The 16595-nt window shown below is 42.0% G+C and overlaps 1 protein-coding gene and 1 non-coding gene across 2 annotated transcripts in view; both read left to right on the forward strand.

The window, feature by feature from the left end:
- Ipo7 (importin 7) overlaps nt 1-16595 on the forward strand; it is a 59526-nt gene that overhangs the window by 17391 nt on the left and 25540 nt on the right. Inside the window, exons 3-8 of the mRNA XM_045145326.1 lie at nt 1673-1826; nt 3215-3373; nt 7330-7486; nt 10463-10552; nt 13717-13811; nt 13927-14011. Of these exons, the coding sequence (XP_045001261.1) occupies nt 1673-1826; nt 3215-3373; nt 7330-7486; nt 10463-10552; nt 13717-13811; nt 13927-14011 (740 nt within the window). The remainder of the gene's footprint in view (nt 1-1672; nt 1827-3214; nt 3374-7329; nt 7487-10462; nt 10553-13716; nt 13812-13926; nt 14012-16595) is intronic.
- Nucleotides 12471-12613, forward strand: LOC123459968. Its single transcript, XR_006636699.1, has one exon. It is a non-coding gene; the product is annotated as a small nucleolar RNA SNORA48 (small nucleolar RNA).

The raw sequence follows: 16595 nt of genomic DNA on the forward strand, positions 1-16595 counted from the left end.
CCTGCTGGTTTGGTTTTTTGGGTTTTTTTTTTGAGTTTTTTTTTTTTTTTTTTTTTTTTGTATTTTTTGAGGTAGGGTCTCACTCTAGTTCAGGCTGACCTGGAATTCACTATGTAGTCTCAGGGTGGCCTTGAACTCATGGTGATCCTTCTGCCTCTGCCTCCCGAGTGCTGGGATTAAAGGTGTGTGCCACCACGCCCGGCTTAGTTTGCCTACTTTTGTTGATGGATATTTTAATGCTGTCTTCTATTTATTTTAAAAAGTACTATAAGATGGAATATTAATTAAATTCCCAAAGCAAAGCATACTAGAATACAGAAGTACTTGTCTGTTATCCTTGTTTAAATGAGTATAAGATTTTGGTAAGAATTTCCAATTAGAGAAATGCCAGCATTTTAGAGAATTTAGCAATTAGTTAAATTTAATATTTTAGTAAGTAAGGCACAGGCAAAGAACCCAGGTTTGATTCCCCAAGACCCAAGAAAGCCAGATGCACAGTGTGTCTGGAGTTCCTTTGCAGTAGCTAAAGGCCCTTGTGTGCCCATTCTCTCTTTTTTGGGGAGGGGAGTTTCAAGGTAGGGTCTTGCTCTACTCCAGGCTGACCTGGAATTCACTACGTACTTTCAGGGTGGCCTCTAAGTCCGGGAGATCCTCCTACTTCTGCCTCTTGAGTGCTGGGATTAAAGGGTTGTGTTACCATGCCCGCCTTCTATTTTTTTTTTTTTTAAAGAATAAAAGAAAATAAAAATAAATTTAAAAATAAGGGCTTGCCGGGCGTGGTGGCGCACGCCTTTAATCCCAGCACTTGGGAGGCAGAGGTAGGAGGATCGCTGTGAGTTCAAGGCCACCCTGAGACTCCATAGTGAATTCCAGGTCAGCCTGGGCTAGAGTAAGACCCTGCCTCGAAAAACCAAAAAAAAAAAAATAATAATAATAAGGGCTAAAGGGAATGTTTAGCGGTTAAGGCGATTGCATCTTTTTTGTTTTTGTTTTTTCAAGGTAGGATCTTGCTCTAGCCCTGGCTGACCTGGAATTTACTATATAGTCTCAAACTCCTGGCACTTCATCTACCTCTGCCTTCCAAGTGATGGGGTTAAAGGGATATGTCACTACACCCACTAATATTTATTTATTAGAGAGAGAGAGAGATGGGCACACCAAGGCCACTGCAGACAAACTCCAGATATATGAGCCACCTTGTGCAATTGGCTTAACAATGGGTACTGGAGAATTCAGCCTGGGTCCTTTGGCTTTGTAGGTAAGCGCCTTAACAGCTAAGCCATCTCTCCAGCCCTATATTGTTTTTCTTTGCTGGGTTTCTTTTAATTTTTTTCTTTATTTATGAGAGAGATAAAGAGAATGGGAGCACCAGGGCCCTGCCACTGAAAATGAACTCCAGATGCATGTGCTCTCTTGTACACTTGACTTTATGTGGGTACTGTGGAATTGAACCTAAGTCCTTAGGCTTTGCAGGTAAATGCCTTAACCACTAGGCTATGTCTACAGCCCCTTATTTGCTGGGTTTCTTAGGTTATGTCTCTGTCTCTCTCTCTATATATATATATGTATATTTATTTATTTATATGAGGTTAACCTTACAGTGAAACTTACAAGGACCATTCTTAGTGCTTTCATAGTAAACTTCCTTGTGTCAAACTGATCTACACTTTAGGTGTAATCTATTTGAAGAATATGATAACACAGTATTGGCCTGATCGGGAAACGACACCAGGGGATATATCCCCATATACCATTCCTGAGGAAGATCGACACTGCATTCGAGAAAATATTGTAGAAGCCATTATCCACTCACCTGAGCTCATCAGGTATGTACATTTTAAAATTTATCTGTTGTTACAATATATATTTTGTCTAGTTGTGGGTTTTTAAGTTTTTCTTCTTAGAACATAGTAGCCATTTTTGTAGTAGAAAATTTATTTGGCACATGTTTGAGAATGCTTTTAGTAGTTATTGCCTTACTACAGATTAATTTTACATTTCTAAGACTAAAATCTTTAAATTTTTATATAAAACTGTAGAGCATAGTGGAATCAGTGAAAAATAAAGAAAACTTAATGATGTTTGCCTGTGATCCCAGGTGTTGCAGTCAGGTTCGCATTGCTGGTAGAAATCACTCAACCAAGAGCAGCTGGTAGGAAAAAAAGGATTTGTTTTGGCTTACAGGCTCAAGGGGCAGCTCCACGATGGCAGGGGAAAACGATGGCATGAGCAGAGGGTGGACATCACCCCCTGGCCCACATAAGGTGGACCAAAGCAGCAGGAGAGTGTGCCAAACACTGGCAAGGGGAAACGGGCTGTAATACCCATAAGCCCGCCCCCAACAATACACTACCTCCAGAAGGCATTAATTCCCAAATATCCATCAGCTGGGATCCTAACATTCAGAATACCTAAGTTTATGGGGGGCACCTGAATAAAACCATCACACCAGGTCTTAGGAGGCAGAGACACAGTGATTATGAATTTAAGGTAGGTGGGTTGCATAGAAAGAACATTTCTCTTAGCCATGCGTGGCGGTGCTCACCTATAATGCTAGCACTTGGGAGGCAGTGGTAGGAGGATGGCTGTGAGTTCAAGGCCACCCTGAGACTCCATAGTGAATTCCAGGTCAGCCTGGGCTAGAGTGAGACCCTACCTTGAAGAAAAAAAAGAAAAAGAAAAGAAAAATCATTTCTCTTTAAAACTTGGGGTGGGAATTTAGCTCAGTGCAAGTAAGGGCCTGGATTTAGTTTTTAGAACCAGGAAAAGGAAAGAAAATAAAAATCCAACGGGTGGGGGTATAGCACAGTATTTGATTGATTATCTAATGTGTACTGTCCTGGGGTTCTATTTATATCACTGAAAGAGAAAGAAGAGAGTGAAGGAAGGGAAAAGAAAGGAAAAAAAAGCTATAGAATGCTGCCTAAATATTGTGTTGGTATTCATTTTGAAAGTCCTCTCCCTATAGTGGAGATTAAACCCAGAACCTGGTCATGTTTGGCTATACCCTACTCTATATGTTCATATTTTTATAGCATCCTGCAAGTTTTTAGAGATCTTTTTAGCTCAGGATGGCCTTGAACATAAAGCAGTTCTGCTACCTCAGCATCCTGAGTGCTGGGATTGATGGTGTGTGCCACCACCCAGGAAATAAGCAAAGCTGTATCTAGGTAACACTTCTTCTCCCTGCCTTACTATTGATTTTGACTTCCAGAGTTCAGCTTACTACGTGCATTCATCACATCATCAAACATGATTATCCAAGCCGCTGGACTGCCATTGTGGACAAGATTGGTTTTTACCTTCAGTCTGACAACAGTGCTTGTTGGCTAGGAATTCTTCTTTGCCTCTATCAGCTTGTGAAAAATTATGAGTAAGTGTCCCTTCTAATTCCTAGGAAACTTTTTGAGAAATTGAGGAAATTTAACCCAATTTAAAACTGAAAACTTACATTTGGTGTGAGAAAATTAATGTACTATATATAATAATTTAAGTGTGCCATTTTCTTTTTCAAGTAGGATTTTCTTCTAATCCTGCAAATATTTTTTGATAGTTTTAGTGCAAACTCTTTGTCCTTTTTATCATTGTCTCTTTACCCAATGAGAAATTATCTAAGGTGGTCTTGGTGGTGTACACCTTTAATCCCAGTAATCAAGAAACAGAGGTAGGAGAATCACTTGTCAGTTTGAGACCAACCTGGAGGATGCAGAGTGAGTTCAGGTCAGCTTGGGCTAGAGTAAGACCCTACCCAGCACATGGGAGGCAGAGGTAGGAGGATTGCTGTGAGTTTGAAGCCACCCTGGGATTAGAGTGAATTCCCGGTCAGCCTGGACTACAGTGAAACCCTGCTTCGAAAATAAAGTTGAGTAAAATAAGCTGGGCATGATAGTGCATGCATTTAGTCCTAGCACTTGGGAGGCTGAGGTAGGAGGATTGCTGTGAATTTAAGGCCAGCCTGAGACTAATTCCAGGTCAGCCTAAGGCTATAGCAAGACCCTACCTGTGGGGGGGGGGGGTAAAAAAGACAAAAAATTATTGTAATTGTCTTAAAGTTGGACTTGTATAGAGGTGATTGGAGAACATTAAGCATTAGTGCTCTTTTTATTTTTAATTCTTTTTGAGACAGGATCTCATGTAGCCTAAGTTGGCCTTGAACCCGTAAGGATGACCATGAGATACCAATCCTTCTGCCTCCACCTCCCACTCACTGGGATTGCAGGAGTGTACCACCACAACCCAGCTTTTTTAGAGTTGGAGAGATGGCCTACCTCCTCAGGTTTAATTAATTCTCCACTATCCACATAAAGCCAGATGCACAAAGTGGCACATGCATCTGGAATTTGTTTGCATTGGCAAGAGGCCCTGGCATGCCCATATTCTCTTTCTCCCTAAAATAAATTCTTAAAAGATTAAAAAAGTTACAGTTCATATAAAGTAATTCTTTCCAGTAAGAAATAATTTAGACTAAGGAATCACTTTAGATTTGGGTTTTAGGCTCATAAAAACAAAATTTAGCCTTGGTAACTGAAGCTAAGCCGTGGAGCCAAAAAGAAGAGATCTTCCCTCAAGCATATGGTGAAAGTAACGAAGTTAGTAGGCACTTGAAAGTTTGGTGTGGAAGCCAAGCCCAGACAGATGCCCTTGGGAGACCTAGTTCTAGGACTACAAACTTAATTTTTGGGACACATTTCAAAGAATTGCTGTTCTGAACAGGAATACAATGTGCTCCCACTACCATCCATTGATTTTCCTGCTAAGGCATGATGCTTCAACCTCTGCTGAGTGCCAGTTGTACTTCTGGCAGGTGAGTGACATAAACGAGAGCGAATCTCATTAGGTTGTTAGTGTCATTGAGGAAGTTCAAGTCTCTCGTCTTACAATTTTAGCAAGAGAGAGAAAATTGATATATTTTTAAATGGGAGATAGTGGAGGTGTTGTGGGCAGCTCCATGTTGCTGGGATGAATATCCAAACCAGACATTTTAGGGCAGAAGGTTCTATTTCAGCTTCAGACCAGGGGGAATCCATCTGTGGTGGACGGAGCTGTTTTTCCATACCTGCAAGTGTTCTTACTATCTGTCCACAACAGGTTCTCATTTGAACCTGGGTTCTTGGGCTCTCCCCCCCCCCTTTCTTTTAGTTTTTTGAGGTAGGGTCTCACTCTAGTCCAGGCTGACCTGGAATTCACTCTATGTTCTCAGGGTGGTCTTGAACTCATGGTGATCCTTCTACTTCTGCCTCCTAAGTGCTGGGATTAAAGGCGTGTGCCACCATGCCCAGCTTGGTTCTGGGGCTTTGTAGGCAAGAGCCTTAACTGCTAAGCTACCTCTTCAGTCCCAATCTTAGTATTTTTTTTTTAAGTTCAACTTTATTTTATTTTAGTATCTATTTATTAGAGAGAGAATGAGAATGGACACACTAGGACCTCCAGCTGCTGCAAATGAACTCCAGACACATGCACCACTTTGTCCATCTGGCTTTACATTGGTTCTGGGAAATTGAACCTGAGCCGTCGGGCTTTGCAAACGCCTTTAACTGCTGACCCATCTCTCTAGACTTCTTAGTATTTTTATTTATTTATTAGTTTTTTTCAAGGTAGAGTCTCCTTCTAGCCTAGGCTGACCTGAAATTCACTATGTAGTCTCAGGTGGCCTCAAACTCTCAGTGATCTTCCTATTCCTGCCTCCTGAGTGCTGGGATTAAAGGCGTGCACCACCGGATCTGGTCTCTTATTTTATTTATATATTTATATTGGCAACTTCCATAATTGTAAACAATATCCCATGATAATTCCCTCCCTCTCCCCATTTTCCCCTTTGAAACTCCTCTCTCCATCATATTCCCTCCCCCTCTCAGTCTCTTTTACATTGATGTCATGTACTTTGATGTACTTCCTTAACATTTTCCATGATTATAAAAACCATGGTAATACCCTCCCTCCCCCCTCCCCTTTAAAATTCCATTCTCCATCATATTACCTCCCCATCTCAATCACTGTACTTACATATATACAATACCAACCTATTAAGTACCCTCCTCCCTTCCTTTCTCTTCCCTTTATATCTCCTTTTTAACTTACTGGCTTGCTTTTTATTTTTAATAAACCAATATGCCTTTTTACATAAAAGTACTAGAAAATGATAGTAATTCTTTAAAATCTGTGGAGTAAGTAAAATATTGACCTATGGAAGTGTTCGCAGGTCAATATATACATTCAACGTTCCTGTTGAATTTTATAGCAGCATGTACTAGTTGGATGTACTGCCACATACACTATTTAACATATGCATACTGAGCCCAGATAAGGTAGAGAAGATGGTAAAGGGCTGTTGGTATCGTGTCTTTGGTGTCACGCGGGTTACAGAGGGTTCTCACGCTAAGCAGCTGAGCGCAGACCCTGGGTCCCAGGTGCCTAGGTGTGCACCCTTCCGTGCAGCATGGCTTTGCCTCAGTTACTTCAGTCACACGAGGGAGAGCCCGAGTGAAGGCCTTGCCCGGCATCTCTCATAAATGTTCAGTAAAGGGCTGGAGAGATGGCTTAGCAGTTAAGCGCTTGCCTGTGAAGCCTAAGGACCCCGGTTCGAGGCTCGGTTCCCCAGGTCCCACGTTAGCCAGATGCACAAGGGGGCGCACGCGTCTGGAGTTCATTTGCAGAGGCTGGAAGCCCTGGCGCGCCCATTCTCTCTATCTGTCTTTCTCTCTGTGTCTGTCGCTCTCAAATAAATAAATAAAATAATTAAAAAAAAAAATGTTCAGTAAATATTAGCTACCTACCTGAAGGGTTTTTTTTTTTTTTCTTTTTCTTTTTGTTTTTTCTAGGTAGGGTCTCACTCTGGTCCAGGCTGACCTGGAATTAACTCTTGTACTCTCTCTCAGGGTGGCCTCAAACTCACGGTGCTCCTCCTACCTCTGCCTCCCGAGTGCTGGGATTAAAGGTGTGTGCCACCATGCCCGGCTACCTCAAGGTTTTTACTTCAGTTGGTGCTCCTACTTCTTTGAAGCCTTTGGAAAGCTGGGATTATAAGACTTTTTTTTTTTTTTTTTTTGAGGTAGGGTCTCACTATAGCTCAGACTGACCTGGAATTCATTATGGAGTCTCAGGGTGGCCTGGAACTCAGCAATTCTCCTACCTCTGCCTCCCCAGTGCTAGGATTAAAGGCGTGCGCCACCACACCCGGTTTAGAGCTGAGATTATAAACATGCCACCAGCTTAACTATGAGTTTGTATTTCATAGCCCATTTTTCTGTCTTAATTGCTTTGAATATATTTACTAGTGTAAAGTTATGTAAGTGAATTCTTATAGAATTAGTCCATATCCCTTGCCTGTAGGTACAAGAAACCAGAAGAGCGAAGTCCCTTAGTGGCAGCAATGCAGCATTTCCTGCCAGTGCTGAAGGACCGTTTCATCCAGCTCCTTTCTGATCAGTCTGACCAATCCGTCCTCATCCAGAAGCAGATATTCAAGATCTTCTATGCTCTTGTGCAGGTACATTTTTGAAGCACATGGTTCCCTTTCAGCTTGCATTAGTGGTTTGTTTTTGTTTTTGAGGTGGGGTCTCACTCTAGCCTATGCTGACCTGGAATTCACCCTGTAATCTCAGGATGTCCTTGAACAAAAATAGTTGTTTTTTTTTTTATGCAAAAGTAAGGAGCTTTGTTTCTGGCTTAAGCTCGGACTCTTGACTTCACCAATGCAGTCTTTTTTTTTTTTTTTTTTTTTTGAGGTAGGGTTTTACTCTAGCCCAGGGTGGCCTTGAACACACAGCGATCTTCCTACCTCTCTGCCTCTTGAGTGACGAGATTAAAGGTATTTGCCACCACGTCCAGCTAAAAGTAGTTTTTTTTTAAAAAAAATTATTTTTATTTATTTGGCAGAGAAAGAGGAAGAGAGAGAGAATATGAATTGCTGTACCAGGGCCCCCAGCCCCTGCAAATGAATTCCAGATGCATGCACCCCCTTGTGCATCTGGCCAACGTGGACCTTGGGAATCAAACCTGGTTCTTTGGCTTTGCAGGCAAACGCCTTAACCACTAAGCCATCCTTCTAGCCCTAAAAGTAGTTTTTGTAAACAAAAAGATGTTTGTCATTTGCCACATTAAAAATAAATAATTTTAGGGGCTGGACTTTTTTTATGCGTGTTAAGTAGTGTATGTGGCAGTACATCCAACTAGTACATGCTGCTATAAAATTTAACAGGAACGTTGAATGTATATATTGACCTGTGAACACTTCCATAGGTCAATAATATTCTACTTACTCCACAGATTTTAAAGAATTACTATCATTTTCTAGTACTTTTATGTAAAAAGGCATATTGGTTTATTAAAAATAAAAAGCAAAAATAAATAAAATAAATAATTTTAAGGCTGGACCATAACTGTTGGTAAGTGCTTTTTGTCAAAAAGCGAAGGCCCAGGTTTATTCCCCAGAATGCTTTTTTTAAAAAAAAGTTTATTTTTATTTATTTATTTGACAGAGAGAGAGAGAGAGAGAGCAAGAGAGCGAGAGAGAGCGCGAGCAAGCGCGCAGGAATGAGCGCACCAGGGACTCCAGCCACTGCAAACAAATTCTAGACACATGCACCCCCTTGTGTATCTGGCTAACATAGGTTCTGGGGAATCGAACCTGGGTCCCTTTGGCTTTGTAGGCAAATGCCTTAACTGCTAAGCCATCCCTCTAGCCTGCTTTTTCAGAAATAATTTTTATTTTTATTTATCTATTTATTTGACAGAGAGAGGGAGAGAAAGAGAATGGGTGCGCCAGGGCCTCCAGCCATTGCAAACAAACTCCAGATGTGTGCGCCCCCTTGTTCATCTGGATAACGTGGGTCCTGGGGAATTGAACCTGGGTCCTTTGCCTTTGCAGGCAAGCTCCATAACTGCTAAGCTATCCCTCCAGGCCCCCCCCCCCTTTAATACACAAGAGAGAATTGGCATACAAGGGCACCTAGCTACTGTTGCTGTGAGTTCAAGGCTACCCTGAGACTACATAGTGAATTCCAGGTCAGCCTGGGCTCGAGTGAGACACTAGGAAAAAGAAAAAAAAAAAATCCTTTGTAGGGCTGGAGATAGGTTAGCTTTGGTTAAGGCACTTACCTGCAAAGCCTAAGGACCTAGGCTGTATTCCCCAGTACCCACATCTACCAGGTACACAAGGTGGCACATGCTTCTGGAGTGTGCAGTGTGGCTAAGAGTCTCTGGTGCACCATTTTCTCTCTATCTGCCATCCCACAATAAATAAATAAATAATTTAAAAAATCCTTTCTAGGGCTGGAGAGATGGCTTAGTAGTTAAGGCACTTGCCTGTAAAGCCTAAGGACCCAGGTTCCATTCCCCAGTACCCACATAAGCCATATGCACAAGGTGGCACATGCACCTGGAGTTCATTTGCAATGGCTAGAGACCCTGATATGCCCATTCTTTCTATGCTATCTGCCTCTTTCTCTCTGAAATAAATAAATAAAATATTTTTTAAGAAACCCTTTCTAAAAAGTGCCCCACAGCACAGGATAAAGTAAGTACTTATCTTCCCAACTCTTTAAAGATTAATTAGTCTTTTGGCAGTTCTGGGAGGGGGGTGAGGCAGGTTCTCACTGTAGTCCAGAGTAACCTTGAGCTTTGTAGCCTGGGCTGGCCTCCTTACTTAGTTTGTCAATTGGTGGGTTTAATGGTGTCCACCCCCATGCCCTGGTTAAGACTAGCTTAATGACAATGACTTCACTTATCTAAATGAGTGCCCTGACATCCTGATTTCAGTGGCTAAGCATGCTGGTGTGTACCTGTAGTACCAACCAATATAATCCTATGAAGTTGTGAGCAAGATAAGAATGCCCATGGCATCTGTTTACTGAAGAAATTTGTGTATTTACTATTTTAGAAATGTAGGTTGACTAACGACAACTTTTTGTTTTCAATTTTTTTTTTTTTTTTTTTTTACTTTTTGGTTTTTGGTTTTTCAAGGTAGAGTCTCACTCCAGCTCAGACTGACCTAGAAGTCACTCTGTAGGCTCAGGGTGGCCTGGGAATCAAAGCAATCCTCTTTGCCTCCCCCCACCACACCTGGCAACTGTGATCTTTTTTTTTTTTTTTTTAATTTTTATTAACATTTTCCATGATTATAAAAAAAAAAATCCCATGGTAATTCCCACCCCCACACTTTCCCCTTTGAAATTCCATTCTCCATCATATTGATCTTTTTTTTTTTTTTAATTAGAAAGAGAGGGAGAGAGAGAATGGGGCACGCTAGGGTCTCTAGCCACTGCAGATGACCTCCAGATGTATGTATCACCATTACATTGAATCTGGAGAATCAAACGTACTTCCTGAGGCTTCACAGGCAAGTGCCTTAACCACTAAGCCATCTCTCCAGCCCTATGATAACTTTTGATAGGTATTATAAACAATGAAAGTGAGATTTTCTTTTGTAACGATTTCTAAGCACTAATTCTGATTTGTTCTTTAGTATACATTACCTCTGGAGCTGATAAACCAACAGAACCTGACAGAGTGGGTAGAAATCTTGAAGACGGTTGTGAATAGAGATGTCCCTAATGTAAGTTCTGTGTGTTCTCTTATATTCCAAGTAATAAATTTAACGATCTTCTTAGGAGTTAACCATTTTCTACAACATTCTTACTAATTTTTATAATTTTCTTATTATGTATTGTGGTAGTTTGAATGAATGTCCCCCAATAGATTCAGGAGTTTTATTAATACTTCGTAGATATCTAGCTACCTGGCTGGTGTTAGTGGGGTCAGATCTGAATTCCAGCCTACGATATGCATAGTACTTGAAGTCTGCCTGGGTTCCTGGAGTGTGCTTGCTTGGCCGCTGGTGGTTGCTGTTCTCTGTGTGGACCTGTGAAAAGGGACCAGCTTCTTCTGCCATTATGGAACTTTTCCTGGAACTGTAAGCTTCAAATAAATCCTATACCTCCTGCAAACTGCCTTATTTGGAAGTTCATCCCAGCAACCTGAAGCTGACTACGACGTATATATTTACTGAGTGAAAAAATGTGAAGGGTTATTTCCTAATTGCATTGTCAGCACTACCATATCCACCTATTCTTTCTTTCTTTCTTTTGGTTTTTCGAGGTAGGGTCTCTAGCCCAGGCTGACCTGGAATTCACTATGGAGTCTCAGGGTGGCCTCGAACTCATGGCAATCCTCCTCCTGCCTCCCGAGTGCTGGGATTAAAGGCGTGTGCCACCACGCCCAGCTTCTTTCTTTTTTAATGTACATGTATTATTTTGTGCATCTGGCTTTACGTAGATACAGGGGAATTAAACCCAGGCCACCAGACTTTATAAGCCAACATTTTAAAAAAATATGTTTTTGTTTATTTTAATTTATTTGAGAGCAACAGACAGAGAAAGAGACAGAGAGAGAAAGAATGGGCACGCCAGGGCCTCCAGCCACTGCAAACAATCTCCAGATGTGTGCGCCCCCTTGTGCATCTGGCTAACGTGGGTCCTAGGGAATTGAGCCTCGAACCAGGGTCCGTAGGCCTCCCAGGCAAGCGCTTAACCACTAAGCCATCTCTCCAGCCCTTTCTTTCTTTCTTAACTAAAAGTGTCATGGGTGTCTTAGGTTAGTATATTGGCTCATTCTTTTTTCCATAATACTTTATTTTTTATTTGAGAGTAGGAAAGAGAAGCAGAGAGAAAATGGGTATGTCAGGTCCTCCAGCTGCTGCAAATGAACTCCAGACTCATGTGCTACCTTTGTGTAGCTGGCTTATGTGGGTCCTGAGGAGTTGGACTTGGTTCCTTTGGCTTTTGCAGGCAAGCGCCTTAACCGCCAAGCCATCTCTCCAGCATCCCCCTTTTTCCAAATAATTTCATTCACTGGTGTATTTGTGTTTTTTGTTTGAGAGAAAGAAGTAGATAATAAGAGAGTGGGCGCACAAGGGTCTCTAGCCACGGCAAACGAACTGAAGATGCCTGTTCCACCTTGTGCATCTGGCTTACATGGGTTCTGGGGAATTGAACCTGGGTCCTTAGACTTCCCAGCCAAATACCTTAATTGTGAAGCCATTCTTCCAGCCCTCCCCTTTTTATTTATTTATTGGTTTTTCAAGATAGGGTCTCACTCTAGCTCAGGCTGACCTAGGATTCACTATGTAGTCTCAGGGTGGCCTTGAACTCATGGTGATCCTCCTACCTCTGCCTCCCAAGTGCTGGCATTAAAGGTGTGCGCCACCATGCCTGGCTTTTACATGAATAGCAAGACCATTTTGTGTCTGAAGGATTGCATTGTAGGCAGACCTAGACTTTCTTACATTCTTTGTTCCATGTCTTCCATAGTGAACCCTGAACCTTGGAAGGTGTGATAGAGCTGTTTCAGTGCTGAACACTTCACTGCTACTTCTTAGCACTATGGTGACTTTTGAGTCATCTTGGTATTCACCACTATCTGAAAAGAGAAGCCTCTCTAACCACAAGTGAGAGTAGCATTAAGATACGTGTATAGGCCCCTGACAGTGGGCAAAGCAGCGCCTTATTGATGGTGGTGGTCTTATATCAGTCAGGGGCAGAGAAAATGGAAGCCCTTTGTTCATCCTAGCTTGATGCCTGCTTGGTGGCCAAAGCTGTTTCATGCCTAGGGCACAATCCTGAAACAAAAAAAGAAGAAATAAAAGAATATATAAATAAATTAAAAGAAAGTGTTTAGGGGTAGTTTGGGCATAATATATGCATTTATCATTTTTTTTGTAATAAAGGAAGCTCTTTCCAGAGAAAGAAGAGGTAGAGAGCCAGGGTAAGGGTTGTGAGCACACCAGGGCTTTTAGCCACTGCAAACAAACTCCAGGTGCATGTGCCACTTTGTGCATCTGGCTTATGTGGGTACTGGAGATCGAACTTGGGTCCTTAAGCTTCACAGGCAAGTGCCTTAAGTAGTAAGCCATCTTTCCAGCTCAACATACGCATTTAGCCTGACAACAGCAGGCATTACTCACCTAGGGAACATGATCTCTCGGCCATAGGCTTTTGACTCTTTAAGTACCGTGCTTCTATAATTAAATATACTGTGTTAGTGGGTGTTTAGGTTCTTGGCTGGTTTTCACTCTGGGCAAATTGTAATGAGTACTCAGGATATCTGCCCTCAAACATTGATGTAGGTGTCCCTAAATGGGTAGCCCATGACCTTTGCCTTGTGAACTATTCTGGTTTTGATTAAGTGGTTGTTGTGCACTCCTTGACTATGTCATCTTGACTGAAACATATGTTTTTTAAAAACAGCCTTTATTAACAAGTATGGAAACAATGAGGCTGACCAGGAATTCCCTGTGTAGTCTCAGGGTAGCCTCAAACTCATGGCAATCCTCCTACCTCTGCCTCTCAAGTGCTGACATTAAAGGTTTGTGCCACCATGCCTGGCTGAGGTTGTAAGATTTAATAAAGGTTGATGCTCTCCCAAGTTTAACTTTTTTATTAAAAAATGCCAACATGAGCCAGGCATGGTTGTGCACTCCCATACTTGGGAGGCAGAGGTTAAGAGGATTGCCGTGAGTTCGAGGCCAGCCTGAGACTACATAGTGAATTCTGGGTGAGCCTGGACTAGAGTGAAACCCTGTCTTACAAAACCAAAAACCAAACCAAAACAAAAAAAATGCCAACATGCAAGGCAAATGAACATCCTTGAGTCTTCTTAACCTTATGCTGTCCTATCTGTATTGTTACCTCTTAATATTATTAAATAAATGTCTCTTTATAGGAAACACTTCAAGTTGAAGAAGATGATAGACCTGAGTTACCATGGTGGAAATGTAAGAAGTGGGCTTTACATATTTTAGCAAGACTTTTTGAAAGGTAAGCTCTTACCACATACAGGAATTTAAATTTACTTTTGAAGTTTTCACTATTATAAGTAGAGATACAAGTAAAATAACAATAAAAAATAAGAGGCATATTACTTTTCATTTAGATATGGAAGCCCTGGGAATGTTTCCAAGGAGTATAATGAATTTGCTGAAGTCTTTCTGAAGGCATTTGCTGTTGGTGTCCAACAAGTAAGTCTACATAGATTTTCCAAGTAGTGACATGACATTTTGCATTTTATTTACTTGTAAAAATTCTCTCTCTCTGTGTGTGTGTGTATGTGTGTGTGTGTGTGTGTGTGTGGGAAGTGCACTAGGGTAGCTTATTGCAGCAAATGAATAATAGATGCTGACACCACTTTTTGCATCTGGCTTTATGTTAGTGGCTGGGAAATTAAATCCATGTTGGCAGGCTTTGCCAAACAAGTGCTCTCACCTCATTGTACTGCCCAGGCTGGCCTTGAAGTCACCGTGATCTTCCTGTCTCAGTTTACTCTGTTGTGATGATAGGTATGTGCCACCCCACTCAGCCTGGAATTATATTTTGAAATGTTGACTCATTGAGGTTATGACAGCCTTTTATTTATTTATTTATTTTATTTATTTTTTGTTTGTTTATTTATTTGAGAGCGACAAAGAGAAAGAGAGAGAGAGAGAATGAGCGTGCTAGGGCCTCCAGCCACTGCAAACAAACTCCAGATGCGTGCGCTCACTATGTAGTCTCAGGGTAGCCTTGAACTCATGGCGATCCTCCTACCTCTGCTTCCCAAGTGCTGGGAATAAAGGCGATGACAGCCTTTTATATGTTAATACAGTTGGTTTAAATTTAAGTTTATTGGAGTCTAATTAGAAAATTGTACATTTGCCATGTGTGGGTGGCACACACGTTTAATGCCTTTAATCCTACTACTTGGGAGGCAGAGGTAGGAGGATCACTGTTGGTTTGAAGCCAGCCTGAGTGAGATCCTACTTCCAAAAGTCAATGAAAAGTAGTGTGCATGTTCTTGTCATGACAAGCATGTCTAAGTCAGAGTCCAACTTACAAGTTGACTTTTGAGGGCCGGGCGTGGTGGCGCACACCTTTAATCCCAGCATTTGGGAGGCAGAGGTAGGATCGCCGTGAGTTCGAAGCCACCCTGAAGCTCCATAGTGAATTCCAGGTCAGCCTGGGCTACAGTGAGACCCTACCTCGAAAATCCAAAAATCAAAAACCAAGTTGACTTTTGAGCCTTCTACCTCATTTAATATTTATTTGAGAGAGAGAGGCACATAGGGAGAGTGGGAGAAACTGAGTGTGCCAGGGTCTCTAGCCACTGTAAGTGAACTCCAGCTTTATGTGCCACCTTGTGCATCTGGCTTACGTGGGTCTTGGGGAACCTGGGTCCTTTGACTTTTGCTGGCAAATGGTCTTAACTTCTAAGCTACCTTTCCAGCCCCTTCTTCATTTGAGGCAATCTTTCATTCACTGCCAACTTAAGGCACATTGGAATTACTGATGTCTTCCTTAGCTTGTGACTTATACTTGGAGTCTGGGGCTCTGAACTTAGTCAGCATTGCTTTATCCACTGAGGCTTTCTTTAGCCTTCGCTTTCTCCTTTTATTTATTTATTTTTAAACTTTCTCCTTTTTTAAAATATTTTTTGTTCATTTTTATTTCTTTATTTGAGAGCAACAGACAGAGAAAGAGGCAGGTAGAGAGGGAGAGAGAATGGGTGCGCCAGGGCTTCCAGCCACTGGAAACGAACACCAGATGTGAGTGCCCCCTTGTGCATCTGACTAACGTGGGTCATGGGGAACCGAGCCTTGAACCGGGGTCCTTAGACTTCACAGGCAAGCGCTTAACCACTAAACCATCTCTCCAGCCCAGCTTTCTCCTTTTAATTCAGTTTTGGGCCCTAGTCAGGAAGATTGTGCTATCCACAGTAAGGGTGAGTCTTAGCTCACTTAACCCCGTCTAGAAACTCCATCACAGTCATACTCAGTGGTTTGTATCCTAGGTGATTTTGGATTCATACAAGTTGATAATCAGTATTAATAACAATCACACAACTCAATCTCAAGTGCTTGGAAAAGGAATAATCCCTTGGGGAAAAGACAGACCTGGTAGTGCACAGTTACGATCTCAGTGCGGGAGGAGTGGGGGAAAGTGGGTCCTTGAGGCTCATAGAAATGCTAGTCTCGCTGAATTGGTGAGTTCCAGCCAGTGGTACAGCTCTTGCCTAGTATGTATGCTTAAAGCTCTAGGTTCATTCTTGGCCCAGTTGATTAAAGTACTTGCTGAGAAAGTATGAGGACCAGAGTTCAAACCCTTGTAAAAGCTGGGTGACTGCTGGTGGTGGTTAGGTGTCTCAGCAGTTAAGGTTAAGTTTGATTTCCCAGTACCCACGCACAAAGTAGTGTTCGTATGGAGTTTATTTGCAGCAACTAGAAGCCCTGACATACTCATTCTGTGTCTGTCTTTCTGCTTGCAAATAAGTAAAATAAATACACAAATAAATGTTAAAAGGGTTAGGGATTGAGCCAGGCATGGTTGCGCTCACCTAGCACTTGGGAGGCAGAGGTAGGAAGATTGCTGTAAATTCGAGGCCACCCTGAGACTACATAGTGAATTCCAGGTCAGCCTGGACTAGAGTGAGACCCTACCACAAAAAACAAACCCAAAAACAAAACAAGCAAAGGGCTAGGGGTGAATAACAGTCCACCTGTAATCCCAGTGTTTGAGAGGCAGTGACAAAGAAGCTTCATGCTAACTGCTAGGTAGACTGGCTGAGTCCGT

Source organism: Jaculus jaculus, chromosome 3 (genome assembly GCF_020740685.1).
Source record: "Jaculus jaculus isolate mJacJac1 chromosome 3, mJacJac1.mat.Y.cur, whole genome shotgun sequence".
NCBI lineage: Eukaryota > Metazoa > Chordata > Mammalia > Rodentia > Dipodidae > Jaculus > Jaculus jaculus.